General features: G+C 53.0%; 1 protein-coding gene across 1 annotated transcript in view; it reads left to right on the forward strand.

Moving 5' to 3' along the window:
* Positions 1–16,375, forward strand: part of RIN3 (Ras and Rab interactor 3) — a 174,589-nt gene extending 158,214 nt beyond the window's left edge. Inside the window, exons 8-10 of the mRNA XM_002825039.6 lie at positions 3,156–3,287; positions 12,356–12,519; positions 15,303–16,375. Coding sequence (XP_002825085.4) covers positions 3,156–3,287; positions 12,356–12,519; positions 15,303–15,629 — 623 coding nt within the window. The 3' untranslated portion in view covers positions 15,630–16,375. The remainder of the gene's footprint in view (positions 1–3,155; positions 3,288–12,355; positions 12,520–15,302) is intronic.
* The last annotated feature ends 1,093 nt before the right edge of the window (positions 16,376–17,468 follow it).

Below are 17,468 nucleotides of genomic sequence, written 5' to 3' on the forward strand. Positions count from 1 at the left end.
ATACTGCCATGAACATTTGTGTGCAGGTCTCTGTGTGGAAATATATTGTTGTTTCTCTCAGGTGTATATATATGACTAAGAGTGGAACTTTGGGCTCATGTGACAAGATAAGTACTATTTTAATGCAGTATTTTTTAAAAAATAAAAATTGATGCAAAGAAAAGCCATGATGAACAAAATATCCACTTTTTTTTTTTTTTGAGACAGAGTTTCACTTTGTCGCCCAGGCTGGAGTGCAGTGGCACAATCTTGGCTCACTGCAACCTCTCTCTCCCAGGTTCAAGTGATTCTCGTGCCTCAGCCTCCCGAGTAGCTGGGATTACAGGCTTACGCCACCATGCCTGGCTGATTTTTGTATTTTTAGTAGAGATGGGGTTCCCCCACATTGGCCAGGTTGATCTCGAACTCCTGACCTCAGGTAATCCGCCTGCCTCAGCCTCCCAGAGTGCTGGGATTACAGACATGAGCTACCACGCCTGGCCGCCACATCTTCAATGAAGTCAGGCTGTTGTCTGTTTTATGTTTCTGCGTTACTGTGCAACAGGAACAGTCACTTCCAATCAGCCTGCAGTTTCCAGGCCCACATACTTTTGTGATGGCTGACAGTAGAAAGCGAACAGATTGGCAACCAGATTTTAGATACAGTCGTTGTTTCTTGAGTGTAGCGCGTTTGTTAACTTTTTCCACCTGGTTCAAAATATGAGAGGCTGTTTTGATAAACACATATGGGGCACGCAGTTTTCCTTTTGCCTCAGGCTTTGCTATGGCTGTGACCACCTGCGCCATTTCAATTAATCCTCAAACATCCTCAGGCACCTCATTCTCCAACCTCCCTGCCGAGGCGAGAGGAGGGAAGGAGCTTGCTACAGTCCACAGCTGGTGAGTAGTAGAGCTGGGATTTGAACCCAGGTCTGGGGTTGGAGACTCGGCCTTCACACCGCGCCTCTCAGCAGTGTAGCATGCAGTTGCCAAGGAGGGTCACTTTAGCTCTCTGAAGTCTTTTATTCAGGGAGGAGGCAGCCTCATTGTTAATGAGGACAGATGTGAATGTGCAGAGTTCACTATGAAATCTGACAACCTGGGCAACATGGCGAAACCCCATCTCTACCAAATAATATATACATACAAAAATTAGCTGAGTGTGGTGGTATGTGCCTGTAGTCCCAGCTACTCAGGAGGCTGAGGTGGAAAGATTGCTTGAGCCCAGGAAGGCGAGGTTGCAAGTAAGCTGAGATTGAGCCACCATACTCCATCCTGGGTGACAGAGTGAAACCCTGTCTCAAAGGCCGGGCGCCATGGCTCGCACCTGTAATCTCAGCACTTTGGGAGGCTGCAACGGGCGGATCATTTGAGGTCAGGAGTTCAACACCAGCCTGGCCAACATGGTGAAACCCCATCTCTACTAAAAATACAAAAATCAGCTGGGTATGGCAGTGCATGCCTGTAATCCCAGCTACTCGGGAGGCTGAGGCAGGAGAATTGCTTGAACCTAGGAGGCGGAGGTTGCAGTGAGCTGAGATGGCACCACTGCACTCCAGCCTGGGCGACAAGAGCGAAACTCTGTCTCAAAAAAAAAAAAAAAGGGAAAAGAAAGTTGCTTCCTCCCCTGGAAGTGCTTGCCATGAGCTGCACCTGACACAATGGTAGGTCCATCACGAGTCAAACATCCGTGTGTGCGTTAGGAACTTACCAGGCATGTCTCTCTATGTCCCCAAATGAAGCCACATGTGAAAATTTTCTTTTAAAGCTAAGAGTTAGAAAAATAATTTGATTCCCCCAAGAAATAGGTCTATTTTTTCTTCATGGACAGTGAGAATGTAACTGATTGTGTTTTCCTCTTTGCTTTGGCCAGCAGGAAACTCAAAGCCAAATTTGCTGCTGTAAAAGAGTAGTTGTGTAGGTTCTTGCTTATTTGCATTTTTATGTTTCCTATAGTATCATCTCTCTAGTAATTTATATTTGTACTGATGGTTTTCAAATTTTTATTTAGATGTTACTGTTTTATCAGGTGTTATTTCCTGATGGTCCCCTAAATCCTTTGTAAACATGTCAAGTAGAAATACACTTTTTGCAAGAGCTATACATTGCTTGGCATGTGCTTGGATGGATTATTAATCTCACCCAAAACACAAAGGTAGCAGCACTGGCATGGGTTATTCTGGGGTCCACATCCAGACCTGGTAACCCCCAGCTGAGTCTGGAGACCTTTGCCTGAGACTTGGACTCCCTCTGGTTAGAGGAAGTGAGAAGGTGGGCTGGGGACCAGGCGTGGCCATTCCCACCATGCAGAACTGCTCACCGAAGCTTCATTTCTCCAGTGCACTTGCAGAGTCTGGCTAGAAGACCAGCCAGGGGCCTGCAGGAAGATTCTATTCTGGTCAGAATTCTCCACCCACAGTTCCAGCCTTGGGCTTTGCGTTGCCAAATGGGCAATCTTCAGAGCCAGCCAAGAGCCACACTGGGGAGGCATCTTTCGGACCCACCTCCCACCCTCCTTTCTGCCACTGTTCCTTTATAGAGCACCCTCCATCTGCCACGCAAAGGGTCTGTTGCTGTCAGGATGCTCTGAGCCCTGTGAACATCTCCCTCAAAGGCAGCAGTGATGAGATGATACTTCCAGGGGTCTTTACATTTTAAAAGAAGGCCTTAGGAAAGGGCACTGTTTACGCAAAAAAAAGGAAGAAGGCTGAATGGTGACATTTCAGGTCTCGTAGTGTCTAGGTAAGGAAGAGATTTCTGTTTCGCAGGTGGGAGGGAGATGTATGATTAGTGGGGATAGGGAACCTTGCCAGGAGCCATGAATGCTTCTGGGTGGGTCCGCGAATAAATGTGACGTGAATTTGTCTGTCAAGCAAGCAGCAGGGGGCGGCATGGAGAGGGAGGACTAGGAAAGGGGAAGGGGGTCAGGGTCTTGCTCCACCCAGCCGAGGGCACTTTCTCAGTTCCTTCTTCCTAAACTTGGACTGTTTCTCAGGCCTCCTGAGGAGGCTGCTCCCTGGGTCCTCTCTGTCCTGAGAGTCATAAGAGAGCGGGAACATTCCTCTTCCAGGGATCGCCATCCACACTCAGCAAACCACTGTCCCCTACCCTGGGCAGAGAGCATCTCACAAGGAAAGCCGGGAACTCATCTCCCTCTGCCTCCTTCTTCTTCCCAGGGAAGCCCTATGGGGCGGATGACTTCCTGCCTGTGCTTATGTATGTGCTGGCCCGCAGCAACCTCACGGAGATGCTTCTCAACGTGGAGTACATGATGGAGCTCATGGACCCCGCCCTGCAGCTGGGGGAGGGTGAGTCACCACCCCCTGCCCATCAGGTGCATTGCACACCCCCAACTCAGCCATGCCACGGGCACTCTAGGTGGCCCAACAAGCACCTCCTGGATACCAGACTGGCTGAGCTCTGGACCCGTGGATGCAAATGTGAATCCTACACAGGTCCTGTCCTGCAGGAGCTCACAGATTAGGGGGAGAGATGAGCCAGTCAAGAGACTGTGCCACCTCCACATAACAAGTGCTGGAATAGTTGGAATCCCAGAAGGCATAGGAGCATGTTACCCAGACTGTGCAGTCAGGGAAGGCTACCTGGAGGAGGTCACATCTGAGCTGAGCAATGAAGGATAAATAGGAGCCAGCTGATAAAAAAAAGGGAAAAGGCAGTCTTTGTAGCGGGAACAGCAGGAGGTAGTAGTGTAAAAGAAGGGGCTGAAGTGGCAGGCAGTGCTCACAGTAAGAGTCTGACAGACAGTGACAATCAGTTCTTAGACAGGGGTGACCCCCAGGGACTCTCGGCCCCTTGCTCATAAGCCCTGGGTCAGGACCTCCATCACTGGGAAGTTAATGATATGAGTAAGAAGCCCTGTGCTCCCCAATAGGATGAAGGCAGAGGTGTGGTTTGGTCCACCCCACGCTCAGTTTCCCTTCCCCTTTCCTCCTTCCCACCACATCCTCCCACCCACTTAGCCTCAGCCACCCATCCACCAAGAATTTCCTGAGGGGCAGCCAGTCCAGATATCAGCTCTGAGGGAGCCCTGACTTCCCCTCTGAGACATCAGCCTCAAAGGAGAGAACCATCCTCCCAGGCCCTGAGGGTTCCCCTTGGGCTTTGTGGTTCTTGAGATGAGCAGACCCTCTTTGCATCTGTTCACATTTTTTTTTCGCATGTTCCAGTCTCTGGGGTGATAGTTTGATGAGATAGTTCCATGAGTTGTTGACAGCTCAGGGGAGCGTGTTAAAGCCATGACGTTTACTGTCATATATAACTTTGGCTTGTGGCACTGGGACCTCTGTATCTACCTTTTTTTTTCTCTGTAGTTAAAAATGTCCTGTAATGGGAACAAGTTGTCTTCCAGGAGGTCCAGGAATTCAAGAAAAGCCAAGGTTTCTTCAGCAATGGTTATCTGCTGCCCAGTGTAGCCATCTATCCATCCATCTATTCACCTACCTATCCATCCATGCATCCACTAATCCACCTACCCACCCACCCACCCATCTACCCATCCACCCACCTATCCGTCTATCCATCCACCCACCCATCCGTCACCCATCCATGCATCCATCTACTCATCCAACCACCTACCCATCCACGTATTCACCCACCCACCCATCCACATATTCAGCTACCCATCCACATATTCATCCACCCATCCACATATCCATCTACCTATCCACCCATCCATCCATCTACCCACCAATCCATCATCCATCCATCCATTAACCCATCCCATCCATCCATCCATCCATCTATGCACTCATCCACTCATCCACATATTCACCCAGCCATCCACATAACCATCTACCCATCCATCCATCCACCCACCCACCCATTCACCCATCCATCGATCCACCCACCCATTCACCTACCCATCCATCCATGCATCCACTCATCCACCTAACCACCCACCCATCCATCCGTCCACTCATCTGTCCACCCACCTGCCCATCCACGTATTCGCCCACCCACCCACATATTCATCCACCCATCCACATATCCATCTACCCATCCCCCTACCCATCCACTTATTCACTCACCCACCCATCCACATATTCGCCCACCCTCCACATATTCATTCACCCATCCACATATCCATCTACCCACCCACCTACCCATCCACCCACCCACCCACCCACATATTCACCCACCCACCCATCCATCCACATATTCCCCCACCCACCCACCCACATATTCACTCACCCACCCATCCACATATTTGCCCACCCTCCACATATTCATCTACCCATCCACATATCCATCTACCCATCCACCCACCTACCCAATCACACACCCATTCATCTACCATCCATCCATCCATCTACCCCTCCACTCATCCACCCACCCATTTATCCATGCCAAACACATGGGCTGTGGTGTAGGACAAGACAAGTAAGGCTGATAGCCTTGTGTGAATGAATGAATGCCTCATTCTGCATCCCACATTTTGGGACTTCTACCTCATCAGGACTTCGTGGGCCTTCTTCCTTGGTTTCCCCAAGGAAGGGAAGCTCTCAGCATGCACACAGAAGAACCACAGGCACAGTGGCTGAGCAGGAAAAGGGCAGGGACATCCTTGGGCCAGCAGCCCTCTCCTATGGACTTGCGTCCCCCACCCCAATCCCGCCATGGCCTCCTGGGGTCCTTCTTCCTGTTCCCAGAAGCCTAGGGGATTTGGGTGGAAAGAGAGAAGTTCTTGAGGCTGGAGAGCATGTCAATTCTGGGCTACTTCAAGTATTTGGAGGACAAGCCAAAGTACAAAAAAAGTTCATAAAGGTGCTAAACAGTTCCTAGATTCTGCCCAAGGCTGCCTGCATGGCCTGCATCCAGCCCTTTTGTCAGACTTGAGTAGGCAGAGCCCCCCACCCCACCTCTGGCCCCATAGGGAGGGCAGAGGGCACACTGTCCCTCCTGGCAGTCCTGTCTGACCACGGCAGTGTCACACCTTGCCCATGGCAGCTCCAAGGGCCAGAGGACAAACCCACACCACGCTGTGCACGCCAGCAGTGGGGGTGGGTGGCACGGGCACATCCCTGCACCTCTCTCTGCCCTACTTCAATAGTCAGGGTGTGGGAGGTCACAGCACCTAGGACAGCCAGCCTTGCAGGTGTTTGCCTCTGGCATCAAGATGACCTTGGGGCTCTCCAGCGAGGGCAGGGGTTTCCACCTTTCAACAGCCTGGACCCTTCATCTCAATGGATCTGGGTCCCAGGGCAGAGGGTCACGGGTGAGGTGGTGTTTCTGAGTTTCTCCAGCTTAGCCCTCCTGGCTTAGTGGGGTGGTGGTGCAGAGGTACCTGATCACCTCAACCTCTGCGGTGCAGGTGGGGAGGGAGACTGAGCCCTGACAGAGCTCAGAGATGCTGAGGGTGGGAGGTGGGGGTTCCCAGAATCCCCAGACTCTTGGGAACTTAAGTTGCCAGAATCTAAGAGAACTAACACAAAGTGGAGTAAAAAGAGCAGTTTGGAGGCTGGATTTGGGGCCCACTTCTGCCTCTGACTGGCTGGAAACCCTGGGCAAGTCACCTAACCTCTCTGGCTTGCAGAAGTGAAGTCATCAGGCTAGATTGGCAGTTTTCAAACTGTCTGGGTGCTCTCGTATTCTGCAGTGGTGGCTGGGTGTTAGTTTGTTTGGGATGCTTAATAAAATACCATAAACTGGATAACTTTGGAACCATGGAAATGTATGTCTCTCAGTTCTGGAGGCTGGGAAGTCCAAGATCAAGGCACCAGCAGACTCAGTGTCTGGTGAGAACCCCACTTTCTGGTTCATAGATGGTGGGTTCTTGTTGTATCTTCACATGGCAGAAGGGACACGACAGCTCTCTGGCACTTTTTTTTTTTTTTTTTTTGAGACAGAGTGTCTGTCACCCGGACTGGAGCACAGTGCTATGATCTTGGCCCACTGCAACCTCCGCCTCCCAGGTTCAAGCAATTCGCCTGCCTCAGGCTCCCAAGTAGCTGGGATTACAGGCCTGTGCCACCACACCTGGCTAATTTTTGTATTTTTAGTGCAGACAGAGTTTCACCATGTTGGCCATGCTGGTCTCGAACTCCTGATCTCAAGTGATCTGCCTGCTTCAGCCTCCCAAAGTGCTGGGATTACAGGTGTGAGCCACCACGCCCAGCTGGCACCTCTTCTATAAGGGCACTAATCCCATTTATGAGGGCTCCACCCTCATGACCTGATGACCTCCCAAAGGCCCCACCTCCTAACACCATCACATTGGCGGTTAGGATTTCAACATAGGATTTGGGGGTAGGGGGACCCGAACATTCAGACCTTAGCACATGGGGCAGGATGAGAGTTGGAGCTGGGCCCTGCCTTCCAGTGTTTTGTAGTTCAGGTGAGCAAGCCATTCTGTGTTCAACAGAAAGCCTGCAAGTCGGATTCTTTGCACCTTGGGACCTTCAAATTCTCTCAGCCTGTTCCACGTGCTGCAGTTTAGCAAAGGATGAGCCACGGGGTCCCACTTCCTTGCAGCAGGCATGTGGGGCAGGAGACATCAGGGACTTGTGCAAGGAAGGGCCTGAGTGCCAGCTTGCTGGGACCCCAGCCCCCTTTCTAGCCTCTCTCTTGTGTTCCCACTCCCCCCACCCCCTGCCCCTGTGAAGTCATGGGGCAGACAGGTGACCCAGGCAGCTGCTGGGCACCTTGCTGGAGCCAGCCCAGAATCCTAGCCTTTGCTAAAATCCTGGCTAGGCTGGTCCCAAAAGTGCCCTCTTGGACCCCTTTGCCCATGTCCCTTCCCTAGTCTGCCTGACAGCTGGCCATGCCGGGCTGGTATCTTTCTAGGGGCAGTGGGTTTTTCCAATCAACGCATTCGCCCCAGAGAGAACAGCCTGCTCCAGAACTCACGGCGGGGCCGCCTGCCACCTAGTGGTCCTGGCAGGCATTTCATGGCCCCAAGTCAAAGAGGAAGGTTGGCAGAGAGAGAGGCCTCACGAAGAAGCCAGACTCCAGCAAGGCAAGAGTGCAGCAGCAGGGCGTGGCTGCTCCCCTTTCACCTGCGAGGGTGAGACACCCCCAGAGCACCTCCCTGAGGCCTCGTAGCCACCACGCGTTATTCATACATTCCGAAGCCCTGTACTTTACACATACTCCTTTCCTTTTCACAACTTTATGGCATTTGCAGATGAGGAAAACTGAGGCATAGAGAGGCCATTAGCTCACCTGAATTACAGGGCTAGCTGCTACGGAGCAAAGACCTAGATCCTGTTCTCTGACTCCAAAACTGAAGGTTTACAGTCAGCACACTGCACTCACCTCTTCCATTCCCAGCCAGGAAGACATAAGCCAGACAGGAAACAGGATGACTGAGGGATGCCAGGTAGAGGACATGGACTCGGGGCAGCAAGGGCTGGGGGCACCAGAGCCAACTTCCTGGCCTGGGGCTTTAAACCTAACTCAAAATGGAGATACATAAGTGGTTTAGTGGTTCTTCTCTTATCAGGGACACCAAGCCAACCTCCATGGTAGCTTTAATTTCGTTTTTTCAAAAAATGTCTCTTATTTATTTTTATTTATTTTTAATTTGAGATGAAGTCTCACTCTGTCACCCAGGCTGGAGTGCAGTGGCGTGATCTCAGCTCACTGCAACCTCCGCCTCTCAGGTTCAAGTGATTCTCCTGTCTCAGCCTCCAGAGTAGCTGGGATTACAGGCACGTGCCACCATGCCCGGCTAATTTTTGTATTTTTGGTAGAGACAGGATTTCGTCATGTTGGCCAGGCTGATCTTGAACTCCTGACCTCAAGTGATCTGCCCGCCTCAGCCTCCCAAAGTGCTGAGATTACAGGCGTGAGCCACCATGCCCAGCCATCTTTCTATACTGCTATGAAAGGGTGGGTGATCCTGTGGCCATAAACCCTTTTATCTTACCCCCCACCTCACCACCTACTGGACCAGGGTGTGAACTTTTCCCATATTGGTTGTAGAACTGGTGGAGATGTGTGGGCCAGCTTCACCCAGTGTAACAGCTAGGAATGCTTTGGGCTGCACGTAACTCACAAAAGTAACTAATAGTGGTTTAAGTCAGAGCAAGGAATTGGTTTGTCTCTTGCATCAAGAAGTCCAGGTGAAGCACCTAGTAAGGATGGCATTTTGCATCCAGGGAACTATGGTCCCAGCTCTTTCCATCTTTTCTTAGCATGTGGGCCTTTGGCTTTGTGTCTGTCACCTGTGATTAGAAGACAGCTGCAGTGCCCCCAGTAATGCCTCTGGGTTCCGGGCAGAAGGAAGGGTGACAGGCAAAAACCCAAAGGGATGCATCCACTGAGTCTGTCTCTTTCAAAGGCTTTCCTGGAAGCCCCACCCAGCCTTCCATTTATACCTAAGGGGCCACAGCAGAGTCTGTTGCCTCTACCCAAGCTGCAAGGGAGTCTGGGAAGTGAGCATTTCAGTTGATGTTACTTCCCCAAATAAAAGCACAGTTCAGTTAGGTAGAAGAGGCAGACGCGATTTGAGTGTGGCACTAGCAGAATCTGCCTCATGTCAAAAATCATCATCCTGGCCAGGCATGGTGGCTCACGCCTGTAATCCCAGCACTTTGGGAGGCCAAGGCGGGTGGATCACTTGAGGTCAGGAGTTCGAGACCAGCCTGGCCAACATGGTGAAACCCCATTTCTACTAAAAATACAAAAAGTTAGCCGGGTGTGGTGGTGCGTGCCTGTAATCCCAGCTACTCAGGAGGCTGAGGCAGGAGAATAGCTTGAACCTGGGAGGCGGAGGTTGCACTGTGCCAAGTCGCGCCATTGCACTGCAGCCTGGGCGACAAGAGCAAAACTCCATCTAAAAAAAAAAAAAAAGAAAAAAATCATCATCCTGGCACTGGAAGGGCTGGGCAGAAAGGCCTGTCCAGTGGTAGAAAAGCCCAAGGAAGCACCATGGAGGTGGGCGGCGCTGGAGACCCGAGAGACCAGGGTGTCCAGGGTCTCCTCGCGCTCCTCTGGGCCCTTGATCTCCCCATGACCTTGGCCAAGCCACCTTCCCTCTCTGGGACTCGGTTTTCTCTCTCTAAAATGAAGGGGCTTAACAAAGTTAGTATTTCTCAAACCTGTTAACCAAAGTCCCAAACAAGCTCAGGGGAACGAATTTGTAAGCATCATGTAAAATATTGCCTTTTATCTTAAAAGTTCATGAAATTTTGCAGTCTGAAGTATCTCAAAGCTTAAATTACTTTAGGAAACATTGTGTATTAAGAATATGTGTGAGGCCAAGGCAGGAGGATCACCTGAGGCCAGAAGTTCAAACCAGCATGGGCCACATAGCTAGACCCCTTTTCTATAGAAAATGTAAAAATCAGCCTACAATCACTTGAGCCCAGGAGTTGGAGGCTCCAGTGAGCTATGTGTGAATTAACTTAAGAAACGGATACATAAATGATTCAAATTTTATACTTATTTAAAATCTTTAAAAATTGCACGTAACAGTATAACCATAATTAAAATTTCCTCTCTTCTTAAAAATTATTTTTAGAATAGATAATGCATTCACATGGCTCAAAATTCTAAAGCATATCAAAGTTCCTTAATTTATAATGAGGTTGTGTCCTAATAAACCCATCATAAGTTGAAAATATCTTAAGTTGAAATGCATTTAATCCACCTAACCTACTGAACATCATAGCCTAGCCTACCTTAAACATTCTCAGAACACTTACATTAGCCTACAGTTGGGCAAAATCATCAAAAAGCCTATTGTGTGTGTGTCAAAAATCAGTCACACAGGCCAGGCGCGGTGGTTCATGTCTCTAATCCCAGCACTTTGAGAGGCTGAGGCGGGCGGATCACCTGAGGTCAGGCATTCAAGACCAGCATGGCCAGCACGGCGAAACCCCATCTCTACTGAAAATACAAAAATTAGCCGGGCATGGTGGCATGCGCCTGTAATCCCAGCTACTCAGGAGGCTGAGGTAGGAGAATCGCTTGAACGTGGGAGGTGCAGGTTGCAGTGAGCCGAGATCATGCCACTGCACTCCAGCCTGGGCAACAGAGCAACAGAGCCAGACTTAGTCAAAAAAAAAAAAAAAAAAAAAAAAAAAAAACCTCACACAAAGCATATTTTATGATAAAGTGTTGAATATCTCATGTAATGTACTGAATACTGTACTGAGAGTAAAAAACAGGATGGTTATATGGGTCCTGGAAGCATGGCTTCTACTGAATGTATATCACTTTCACACCATCGTGAAGTCGAAAAATCATAAATGGAACCATAGTATAACTCAGAGACCATCTATATGTGATACACACACAGTGAGAAGTCTCCTGCCCACCCTGTCTCCTGGCCACCCCTTTCCCCACACTGAGGTTTCTCTTTTTTTATTATTGTTATTATTATACTTTAAGTTTTAGGGTACATGTGCACAATGTGCAGGTTAGTTACATATGTATACATGTGCCATGCTGGTGTGCTGCACCCATTAACTCGCCATTTAGCGTTAGGTATATCTCCCAATGCTATCCCTCTCCCCTCCCCCCACCTCACAACAGTCCCCAGAGTGTGAGGTTCCCCTTCCTGTGTCCATGTGTTCTCATTGTTCAATTCCCATCTATGAGTGAGAACATGTGGTGTTTGGTTTTTTGTCCTTGGGATAGTTTACTGAGAATGATGATTTCCAATTTCATCCATGTCCCTACAAAGGACATGAACTCATCATTTTTTACGGCTGCATAGTATTCCATGGTGTATATGTGCCACATTTTCTTAATCCAGTCTATCATTGTTGGACATTTGGGTTGGTTCCAAGTCTTTGCTATTGTGAATAGTGCCGCAATAAACATCTGGGTGCATGTGTCTTTATAGCAGCATGATTTATAGTCCTTTGGGTATATACCCAGTAATGGGATGGCTGGGTCAAATGGTATTTCTAGTTCTAGATCCCTGAGGAATCGCCACACTGACTTCCACAATGGTTGAACTAGTTTACAGTCCCACCAACAATGTAAAAGTGTTCCTATTTCTCCACATCCTCTCCAGCACCTGTTGTTTCCTGACTTTTTAATGATTGCCATTCTAACTGGTGTGAGATAGTATCTCACTGTGGTTTTGATTTGTTTCTTGTGTATCCTTTAAATTTTTTAATGTTTTAAAAATCATTTTTTAAATAAGCAAGAGTTTCGTCCCCAAGAGGAGCCAGTGAAAAGTTTTGAGCAGGGCCCAGACAGCTCAGGGCTGGACTCTAGGAAACTTTCTGAGGCTGGAGGGTGGGTGTGGGGTTGAGCTCAGCTGTTGAAGCAGGTGTTGCAGATGTGCCTCAAGCAGTGGTGGTGGGTGGGGCTTGGAGGAGGTGGGTGGGGCAGGCCAAGCTCCTTGCCTCTGGTGGGCGGAGGCAGTCCTGGCTCAGATTCCACACCCTTGTCCACGCAGGTTCCTACTATCTGACCACCACCTACGGGGCCCTGGAGCACATCAAGAGCTATGACAAGATCACGGTGACCCGGCAGCTGAGTGTGGAGGTGCAGGACTCCATCCACCGCTGGGAGCGCCGGCGTACGCTCAACAAGGCCCGGGCCTCCCGTTCCTCCGTGCAGGTGAGGCCTGGGACTGAGAGCGGGAGGGGCCCAGTGGGACCATGTCCCAGACACCATCCCTGCTGCCTCCTGGCTAAGGAGCCGTGACATCACCTGGCTGCTCCAGCCACCCAGCCCTGCCTTAGGGGAGCAGTGAGACTCCCCACACCAGAGGAAGGGCCCCCAGCCCCTGCTGCCAGTGTATCCAGGACTTGGGTGCATCTAGAAACATATCAGCAGGCATCGGTGTTCCCCTGGGCAAGCAGGAAGGGTGCAGGAGGAATGAGACACACCTATCATTCCTTAGCGCCTCCTAGGACCCAGCACCGTGCAGGGGCTGGAGATGGGGACTTGTCATCCCAGTCCCTGCTTTAAGGAGCCCACAGGCTGATCTACAGCCTTGCTCCTTAGTCCCTGGACAAATGCAGCAGCTGCCAAGGGTCTGCGTAACCCCCACCAACCCAGTGGCCCACCCCTCCCCATACCTCTCTCTATGCAGACTCAGTATTCAAACCGGTCCTGCCCCTCCCCAACTCCATCACCCCACCCACCCCCAGGCTGCATCAAATCCAGCTGCCCCCAGTTCCCCAAACATGCCCAGCCCAGTTCACTGGCTGCTCAACCTCTTGCCCTCACTGGTCAATCTCCCCTTCTTCACTGGCTGTCACTGCCCATCCTTTAAGACAACTCAGTTTCTCCAACAGCCCCTCCTCCGAGAAGCCTTCCCTGATACACACACACGCACACACCGTTTCCCACAGGCTGGGTGGGGTGCCCTGCTATGGGCTTCCTGCGGCCTCCCCCTTTACAGTGCATATCACATCCTATCATCCTCTGCATATGAAGCTGTCACCTCTGGGAGGGCACAGCCCATGGTTCACATGCCTCAGGGGCGCCAAGCCCAGGGCCTGGGACAGAGCGGGACTGCGTGTGTAACAAAGGGAGAGAGTTGAACTAGTGAGCCAGGCACATCCAGAGCTGTGAGCAGCTATGCAGACTCACTCCTCTGACACCCAGAGCACACCGGTCCTGAGCCCCACTCCTGACTTTCAAGATGGTGCATCTATAATAAGCAGAGCCCAGGCCTGGGAGACAGGAGGCTTGAGTTCTGGACCCGGCTCTGTACTAGCTTGCTGTGTGACCCTCAGCAATCCCTACCCCACTCTGGGACTCAGTTTTCCTGCCCACACAGGCCGACTATGGCTAATCAATTTAATAACTGACTCTCTGGGGAGAAAACAAAAGCTCTGATTTTAGCTTCTGTCCATTTCCATGGTGTGAGTCCTCCATGGCCAACTTCAACCTGGCATCACTGAATGTGGAATTGGAAAGAAGTGTATGCAGTCGGCTCTCCCTGGCGGGTGTGAGCCAGCTCCAGCACACCTCTGTTCCCATCCCCTCCCAACACCCCGGCCTCCCACGGACTGTAGGGACATGGACACTCTTGGTCCAAGCCTGGCCCAGGCATCCCGTACTTCCTGCTTCTACCTTAGGGGTTCCTGATGCTGAGCCACGCAGAGTGTGGGTGAAACCGACCACCCACTGTTTGGGAGATGGAAGCTTCGGGGGGGGGGTCCCCTCAGCACCACATCTGGGATCTGGGGAGGGCATCACCCTCTGCCCCCTCCCAGTGCCTCCTCCGCACACCATGCTTTGAGGGGTGGGCACCCTTCCCTGGGGAGGGGAAGCCCAGAGCTGGACAGTCCCCAGCAGGTGGATAGTGCCCTAGGAGGCCTAATGGAGGACAAGGAGCCCTAAGGTAGCCACTAAGACGGAGGGAGTGGGCCGGGCTTTTCCCCTCCTGGAAGAAATGAGCGGTCCCCGTGAAGCTCTTGACAGGAGCCCGGCCTCGCCTAAGCCCTAGCCACCAGTGGCCATCCCGGTCTCCGCCGAGCCGGGATCCTCAGCCGCTTCCCGCGCAGGCCTGCTGTTCCCAATCCTGCCACAAGGGGGCAGCCCCGCGCGCAGCGTCTCTGCCTGCAGCCCTGAGCCCCGGGGAAGGCGAGGCTGCTCCGGGCCGGAGCTTCCAGCGCCTGCTCGCCCATTTCTGGGAGGCGGGCGCTAACCCCACTTTACAGCCGAGGCTCGACGAACCAAGGTCACACAGGCAGTGGGAGCAAATTCAAAGCCCGGCAGGTGTGGGGCTGGGTCCCTAGGGGTGGAGGACGACGGGCGGGCGCCCTGCTCGTGCTGCGAGTGCCCAGCCCCAGCCCGCAGGCGTCGCCTCGCCCTGCCCGCCCTGCTCATGCCGGGCCTTCCCCACCCGACTGCGCCCAGCCTCCTTCACGCGGTCCCCTTCCGCTTTACCAATCCCTGCCCCACGCAGCTCTTCAGAGCCCCAGGGCCCTTGCAGCCCTAAGGGGCTGGACTGTGCTGCCCGCCCGCACTATGGGATGCCCGGGCGGGCCCGCACCTCCCTTCTTATCTGTGCTGCCCTCCGTGCCCAGCATTGCGCCTGGGGTGCAGGGAACTCACCTGGAGGAGGGGAGGGAATGAATGAATGAATGAATGAATGATTGATGGGGAGCCTGTGGACCGGCGGCCAGGGGGAGCGCCGGCTCCTCGTTGCAGGGACTCCGAGACGCCCCTTAATTCATCTCCCAGAACGGTCGGCCCAGCTGGGAAGCCAGGCGGACGGGCCCCTCTGCAGGCTCGCGGCAGAGACCGGAAAGGCGCAGGTGCCGGACTCACAGACCGCTCGGCGCCCGCCACCCGCTATCCATCCAGGGAGGGGCCTGGGCCGGGAGAGGGCGCTTGGGGAGACAGGGCCCCGCCGTGACCACAGGCCCCGCCTGTCTCCTCAGGACTTCATCTGCGTGTCGTACCTGGAGCCCGAGCAGCAGGCGCGGACGCTGGCGTCGCGGGCGGACACCCAGGCCCAGGCGCTGTGCGCGCAGTGCGCGGAGAAGTTCGCGGTGGCGCGGCCGCAGGTGCACCGGCTGTTCGTGCTGGTGGACGGGCGCTGCTTCCAGCTGGCGGACGACGCGCTGCCGCACCGCATCAAGGGCTACCTGCTGCGCAGCGAGCCCAAGCGCGACTTCCACTTTGTCTACCGGCCCCTGGACGGTGGCGGCGGCGGCGGCGGCGGGAACCCACCCTGCTTGGTGGTGCGGGAGCCCAACTTCCTGTGAGGCCCTCCCGGGGCGCCTCCCCTCACCCCCAGGCGCACATCTGGCCCCGCCTCTGGCTGCGCACTCCCGACAGCGACGTCCATGCAGCAGAGGGACATGGGCCATTCCATGACGTGCCCAGGTCAACGTCGCAGGACAGTTGTGAAAATAACATGACGCTCGTCCAAGGCCACTTCCTGAGGGCAAGTCCTAATAGCACTGAGACACTGAGACGGCATGTTCTTCATTAGACGGAAAGGGAAACTGAGGCTCAGAGAGGAGAGAGGCGCTCCAGGCCGCTGCAGTCAACAAACCCGCGCCCTCTTCACACGCAGCTCCTCAGGCCATTCCCCATGGGTCCCCCACACCCACCCCATCCTCGATCTTTGCAAAGAAGGGCCCGAGCTTAGTTTCCCCAGGACTGGCCGAGGAAGGAGCACCGGCCACAGCTGCTCCCCGTGCCACTCAGGGTGGACCCAGGATCTCAGGAGCACCTCAGGGTATGGGTTAAGAGACAGGCCTCCACCCCTGCACCAGAGCCTGCCCTTAGCTCCCGGTGCCCCCAGACCCCGCAGCTCTGTGCCCAGCAAGAAGCAGCTAGACACACGCCAGGGCGCCAAGCAGGGCCAGCTCCACGGACCCATGGACAAGCCCAGCCCCGCCTCAGGGAAAACAGGGCCTTTCCCTACAGGACACGCCCCAGAGCTGCGGCAGATTGCAGGAGACATCGTGTGGGGAGGATTTAATAAAAGCCCTTTTGAAAGTGACATCTCCTTTTCTGAAGGGGCTGGAGCTCTGCACAGCCAGCCCCGCATTCACAGCCTCATCTCCTTCCGAGGTGGCTTCAGAAGACCCCCTCTTTGCCATGGGGATCCTGTCCTCTGCCAGAACCTGTGACATACTGTCAGCCACCCTCAGCCCTTGGGACCCTGGCCCCTGTCTGCCCCTCAGCTTCCCACCATCCTTGGCTCCCATCATCCCCAGCTTAGGATCAGAACCATCTGTCACCTCTCCCAGGGACACCATTCCCTGTAGTCTTTGCCTGGTCAACTCCTATACATCCTCCTCCAGGAAGCCTTTTTTTTTTTAGATGGGGTCTCAGCTCATTCTGCTGCCCTGGGGGGAGTACAGTGATGTGATCAGGGCTCACTGCAGCCTCCATCTCCTGGGCTCAGGAGGTCCTCCCACCTCAGCCCCCCAAGTAGCTGGGACTACAGGCAGGTGCCACCACACCTGGCTAATTTTTGGTATTTTCTGTAGAGACGGGGTTTCACCATGTTGCCCAGGCTGGTAGGAAGCCTTTCCTAATTCCCCAGGTTGGGCCAGACAGTCCTCCCATGGTCTGTCTGGCCCAACCATGCTCCCACAGCCCCCTGGACTTGTCTGTCTCACAAGAGAGAGACCATCAAATTGTAACTATCTACCGATGCCTCTGCTTTCCTTTTTTTTTTTTTTTTTTTTTTTTTTTTGAGACGGAGTCTTGCTCTATCACCCAGGCTGGAGTACAGTGGCTCAATCTCAGCTCACTGTGCAACCTCTGCCTCCCGGGTTCAAGCAATTCTCATGCCTCAGCTTCTTGAGTAGCTGGGATTACAGGCGCCCGCCACCACGCCTGGCTAATTTTTGTATTTTCAGTAGAGACGGGGTTTTGCCATATTGGCCAGGCTGGTCTCAAACTCCTGACCTCAAGTGATCCAGCTGCCTTGGCCTCCCAAAGTGCTGGGATTACAGGTGTGAGCCACTGCGCCCGTCTGAGGCCTCTGTTTTCTCCACCAGATTTGCACCATTTGTGTCTGTGTCCTCAGCATTGATTGGAAATAGGTACTCATGAGTGCTTGCCACATGTCAGTGCTTTGCTAG

This window comes from Pongo abelii, chromosome 15, assembly GCF_028885655.2.
Source record: "Pongo abelii isolate AG06213 chromosome 15, NHGRI_mPonAbe1-v2.0_pri, whole genome shotgun sequence".
NCBI classification, from domain to species: Eukaryota; Metazoa; Chordata; class Mammalia; order Primates; family Hominidae; genus Pongo; species Pongo abelii.